This window comes from Monodon monoceros, unplaced genomic scaffold (genome assembly GCF_005190385.1).
Source record: "Monodon monoceros isolate NGI ecotype Baffin Bay Population unplaced genomic scaffold, NGI_Narwhal_1 Super_Scaffold_2, whole genome shotgun sequence".
Classification (NCBI taxonomy): Eukaryota; Metazoa; Chordata; class Mammalia; order Artiodactyla; family Monodontidae; genus Monodon; species Monodon monoceros.
In genome coordinates, this window is record NW_021703776.1 from 63,113,710 (window position 1) to 63,119,709 (window position 6,000).

The 6,000-nt window shown below is 36.3% G+C and overlaps 1 protein-coding gene across 1 annotated transcript in view; it reads right to left on the minus strand.

The window, feature by feature from the left end:
* Positions 1-6,000, minus strand: part of DPY19L2 (dpy-19 like 2) — a gene marked incomplete at its 3' end in the record, with an annotated part of 87,144 nt that overhangs the window by 25,238 nt on the left and 55,906 nt on the right. Inside the window, exon 16 of the mRNA XM_029233907.1 lies at positions 4,802-4,848. Coding sequence (XP_029089740.1) covers positions 4,802-4,848 — 47 coding nt within the window. The remainder of the gene's footprint in view (positions 1-4,801; positions 4,849-6,000) is intronic.

The following is a 6,000-nucleotide window of genomic DNA, read 5'->3' on the forward strand; positions in this document are numbered from 1 at the left end:
GAGTTGAGAATTCTTGATAAGAAACCATAATAGAGATTGACCATGGATTCCAGGCTGTGTCAGAAAGCAAACCGGGAATGCTGATTAGATTACAGCAGTTGACATCTTGGCGCCTTGAGGCAGCTGAAGAACAAACAGATTTAGTGAGCGGGGAGAAGAGGAATGCAAGCATGTGGATACCAGGTGGGATTTCTTAAAAGGAGCAGTTTCAGGCAATGGCAGGGTCTGGGCTGTGACCACAGAAGCAGAATTGGCAGCATGCAGTTCACCCATTGTCTTCTTCACGGAGCCTTGCAAATAAGACAGGCTTCTGTTAAGGACATTGTTTAGATTCCAAATTAAAAATGCCTTATAGCCACCAAATATTAGAGTGTTATTGTGAAGGGATGTGGGGAGATGGCTTCAGGTCATATGCTTGATGGTCACCTGGCACCTTCCCTGAAGCACTTAAACCTGAATACAAAAAACTACTGACCTATATTATCTTAGGAGGTGTTCTATTTAAGAATAATTTCTACCATTATCCCATGAAGAAACTAAAATCACTGTCTCAATTCAAAATGTCATTCTGTTGCTGACATCCAATTCTTACAACCCTTGGTTATTTTTCAATCTTGGATGAAATGCCTGTCAAGATCTCCATTGGCCTATTGCAAGATGATTTCCCATTGGTTGTTGGTTGATTCGTTTTTTCAGTCAACCAGAGGTTTGGCTGTAGGATTTAGCTGAAAACCCAGGGACTGCTTTGGAGAAGTGAAGATAAGAAGCAGGAACCGAAGTCCCAAGCACATGGCTGTGAAAGGCAGCAGAGTGAAGAGTTAAGCTCACTGGCTCGTTAGTCAGATCTGGCATCAAACTCAATCTCCACCTGCCAGTTGAGTAGAAGAATCCCATTCTCAGTGTTGTCTTCTGTACTGTGGGCTAATAATGTCTACTTTGCTGACTGTTTTTACAAAGATTAGACAAGATCAATTATGTAAAGCACTAAACACAGTTCATTAAACTGTAACATTAGCATTAAAAAACAGAATAAAATAACCATGTTTTATTAGAGCAATTTTTTCACAGTGTACTCTTGGGAGGCAAAAACCTTAACCATCACACCTTGCAACCTGGAGATTTTACCTATTGGAAGAGACACCTCTAGAAGAACTCTCTTCAACCTTGCTGGAAGGGCCCCTATCAGGTACTGCTAACCAACCCTTATGCCACCAGAATCCAAGGAACAGACTCTTGGATTCATGTGACACACCTAAAGAAAGTACAGAACCCTGACTGGACCTGCACATCATCTGGTGACTTGAAAGTAAAGATTTCCCAGAACTGACGTAGATGACATCTGATGAGACAGCTTTCCCAGGATATCCAGGCCAGGACTGTTGGAAGTTTGTCATCAAACTTTTAAGGATGACATAACACTTTGGATGATCAGATATTTAGTATCTTGATAACATATGAACTTTAGATAAAAAAGTGCCTGTGAGTTCTCCCTCCCACCCCTCCTTGTTACTCGCATGTGACCTCAATAGGTTTCCAATCTGTGCACTTTTCCTCTGATGTGAGACACTACACTCAGGAAAGGTCCTTCCTGGCACTGAGGGACAAAAAGCTGCTGAAACTAGAAAACCTGACTCTTGATCAATGATGCTTTCAGAGAAAGGTCTTGATCAAAAGGGGGAAAGTAAAAAATAATAATAAATAGAAATCTCAATTAAATAGAGTTGGAGACAAGAAGGAGGAACTTTCATGCCCTGTAACAACAGCAGAGTCCAACAGGAAGAAGAAGGATTCCTCTTCTTTCCTGGCAAGGATTCAGCCAATGAAAAGCCATGGACTTTTTGGTTCACTATAGCTCTCCCAACTTCATTTTCCCCTCTATGAAAGTCCTTGCTGTGCAGGGGCTTGCATGTGGCTCACCATGGTTATAAACCTCAAAGTGCAATCCCCTGCTGACCCCCAATAAACCCATCTTTGTTGGAGAAATATCTGGCAGTCCATTTGTTTTAGGGCAACTATGAATAAAGAAAATGTGGCATATATATGCAATGGATTATTATTCACCCATAAAAAACAAGGAAATCCTGTCATTTGCAACTACATGGATGAACCTGGAAGGCATTACGCTATGTGAAACAGGGCAGACAGGGAAAGACAAATATTTTATGGTATCACTCATATGTGGAATCTAAAAAAGACCAAAAAAATGTCAAACTCAGAACAGAGAGTAGACTGGTGGTTGCCAGGGTCTGGGGACTGGGGGTAATGACGTGATGTTCTTTAAAGGGTACAAACTTTTAGTTATAAGATGAAGGAATTCTGAGGAAGCAATGTACAGCATAGTGACTATAGTTAATAATACTGCATTATGTACTTGACATCTGCTAAAAGCGTAGCCCTTAAGTGTTCTCACACACACACAAGGTAACTCTGTGAGGTGTTGGATGTGTTAATTAACTTGGTTGTGGTGATCACTTTACAACATATATGTATATCAAATCATTGTATTATATACTTTATATATACACATATTTATTTGGCAAAAAATGAAAACTATGAAAGAGAACATGGGGAAATACTTCTATGATTTTGATGTGAAGTGTTTCTAAGCACAGAAGTTAACACAGAAAACAGAGCAAGTGTACAGTTGTGATTGTATACAAATTTTAAACTTCTATAAAGCAATGACCATTAATAAACTATATATTGATATCCTAGAATAAACTATGTTATAGACATAATAGACAAAAGATTATTGTCTATAATATAAAAAGACACCACAAATCAATTTTCAAATGGTCAAAAAGAAACGCGAATAGCCAACAGACTTATGGAAAGATGTAAAACTTCACTGGCAAAGACTTGTAAGATGAGTTACTTTTAAAAAAACTATCAGTTAGAAAATGTTATAAGTTTAATAACAGTGGTGTTCATGGAGATGCAGAGAAATGGACACTCTCACCATTATAAGTTCTCAGTATCCATCAAATTATAAAAATTCATACCTTATGGTCTAGCAGTCCCATATCAAATATTTCAAATATTAAATATTTTAAATACTGAAATAAGTGTTCAAATGAATGTGTACAAGGATGTTAATTACTCATAGCACTGGTTGTTATGACAAAAAGGTAAATATAATCTAAATGTCCACTGATGTGGGAATGGCTAATTACATGATAGTCACTCATGATGCTGAACAATAAAACGTGGAGACTACTACAACATATGAGGAAGATCTAGGCAGATGCCCAAGACACGCTGTTACATAAAAGTTACAGAATAATACCATTTAAACAATACATTGGGTTTTCAGAAGTGTTTTCTGGAATGATACATACAAAGCCACTTACAATCAGCACTAATTGAGGAGTACATTGAAGAGAGGGGAACATTTCCTCTTTTCTTGATATACTATTTTTTCTGATTGTATTACTATAAGCATATAGTTGACTCCTGAACAACATGGAGGTGAGGGGCGCAGTTGAAAGTCCGAGTATAAATTATAGTTGGCCCTCCATATACTTGGTCCCTCTGTATCCCGGGATTCAACCAACCACAGATCTAGTAATAGTGTAGTATTTATTATTGGAAAAAAATCTGCAAATAAGTGGACCCATGCAGTTCAAATCCATGTTGTTCAACAGTCAACTGTATTATTTTTGTGATTTAAAGGCCACTCTGCCCATAGCCATCACTTTCAGGAATGTAATCGCCAAGAAAGACCTCCTAACTTTGAGCTAAGTATCTTCCTTCCACCAATTGGCTCCCTCAAGTCTGTCATCTTCCACATTATACTCTCTCAAATGTCTCTCAAATGTTTGAAGACAGCTGCCATGTACCCCTCAATCTTCTATTATTCAATTAAATATCCCAGGTCTCTTCATGCATTCCTTAAGTGAACAGTTTTCAGGGCTCTAAAAACATTCTTTTTAGAATGTCAAGACATGTTCCCCCAGGTTCCATCTGACCAGAACAAAGTAGAGTGGATCTACTAACCCTCTTGATTTGGAAACAATTTCAACAAACAAGATGTTTACCATTTCAACCATAAGATTCTAATTAGCTCTTCTGGCTACCATACAAAACTGTTTACTGAAAATATAAGCATGGGGTACAGAGTTCATGGAAACTCTCTATTCTATCTTCAGAATTTTTTCTGTAAATCTAAAACTGTCCTAAAATAAATTTTATTAAAAATAATCCATCTAATGAACATATCTACAAATATAAAATGTAATCTGGGTAAAATTTTCCTCAGAAGGAAGTTTTCTTCACAATTCTCATGTCCTATAGCAAAGTGTGATTTGAGTTATATTTTGCTCATATTTGTTTATCCCATAATTCTAGTGACTAATAAAACCACAAAGAAATGCAATAAAACAAGCAGTTTTAACAATAATGTAGGAAAAGTTATTTCATGAATATTCAGAAAAACAAGTATGCTTTCTCTGAAAGTTAAAAAAAAAAAAAAAAAGAATCGCCAAAATAAAACTTTAGCTTACTTCTGTTTACTGACTTTAAATTCTAGTGGTATATTAAAATTAAACTAAATCAATTTAAACTTTGAGTTAATTCACAAATATAAACCCTTCAAAACAAGTCCAAATGCATAAAAGAGAGACAGCCATAAGAATAATACATTTGGTCTTTTTTTTTAAGAAGACATCTAAGTTTGGTTCATGTTTCCTGTTGTAATCATAATGCTTAAGTTTAATGTATATTCATTTGGAAAACTGATATTACAGTAAGTTATTTAATAACTGAATATAGTATGGTTTAAAAACAGCTATGAAATAATTACCTCAGATAAGTATTTGCAGATAAGACACGTAAAATATCACGAAAAGCCTGTGAATAGAATCAAATCGATGAAATTTCTAAGGAATTAAGTGATGTTTAAAATGTCCTGATTCATTAACAAAAATACCCCCACTAGAAAGAAGTATTTTTATTGTTAAAATGAGTCCTCAGAAACAGTTTACTTCCAGCTCTACCTCAGGCAAATAATTTCTTGAAGTTGTAACCTCCTTTTCTATTAAAAAAAAAAGTTTTGGAGTAAATCTTTCAGCTCTAAAATTCTAAGCTTTTTATATGTGGATAACTTCTTACCAGTGTTTAAGTTTATATTTTACTGGGAGGCAGGAGGGTTGCGGGGGATTGGTTTCCACAAAGAAGGCAGCTTCCTCCAGGTACTTTCAGAGACTATTTTATCTTGACCTTCTAAGCGAATTAGGAATTTCTCTCTATCTACACAGTCTATATGCCTGCTTCACTCAAACTCCTGATTATTATAAAATTAGCTATGGCGTATCTGCTTCCCTGATCTACCTCAGCCTGAAGTGACTGCTACAGAAGGCTTAAGAGCACTTATCAAAATGGGACTTCCCTGGTGTACCAGATGATGATGAGAGAGGGAGGAGGGAAGGCAAAAAATGTGGAAGCTAACTTTGGCCAAAGAGGTTTTAGCAGCAATTACACACAACTTAAGAAATTTACGGGGAACTTAAAATTTTGCACTCTGCATGATATGTGGCTTATAACCCACAGATAAACATTGAAAAAATACATAATAAAATTTCGACTCTAATGTTAAATTAAATCTAAGTTTAGAATTTTTAACTTCTCTCATTGATTCAAGGGCATCCGGCATGGACGAATGTTTCAAATAATGAAAATGAGATTATCAGTCTTTTGGGCAAGCAAAAGCCTATTCAAAGGTATAGATAACCGAATATATGCATTTATACGAGTCTAAGATTCAATAGTGTTACAGGAAATCATACTAGACATGCCTTCCTCCTTTCCTTCTCAGAAGTGATTTCACACAAGTGAAAAGTTAAATGAACATCAGAAGTAGCCTTGAGGTGGAAAATAAGCCATAATAGGACAATTAAAGACTGAGGTGTTTATGTGGATGCAGAAAGGAGTTAAACTTTAATGGCTGCAGGGATGTATGTGTGTGTGTGTGTGTGTGTGTGTGTGTGTGTGTGTGTGTGTGTG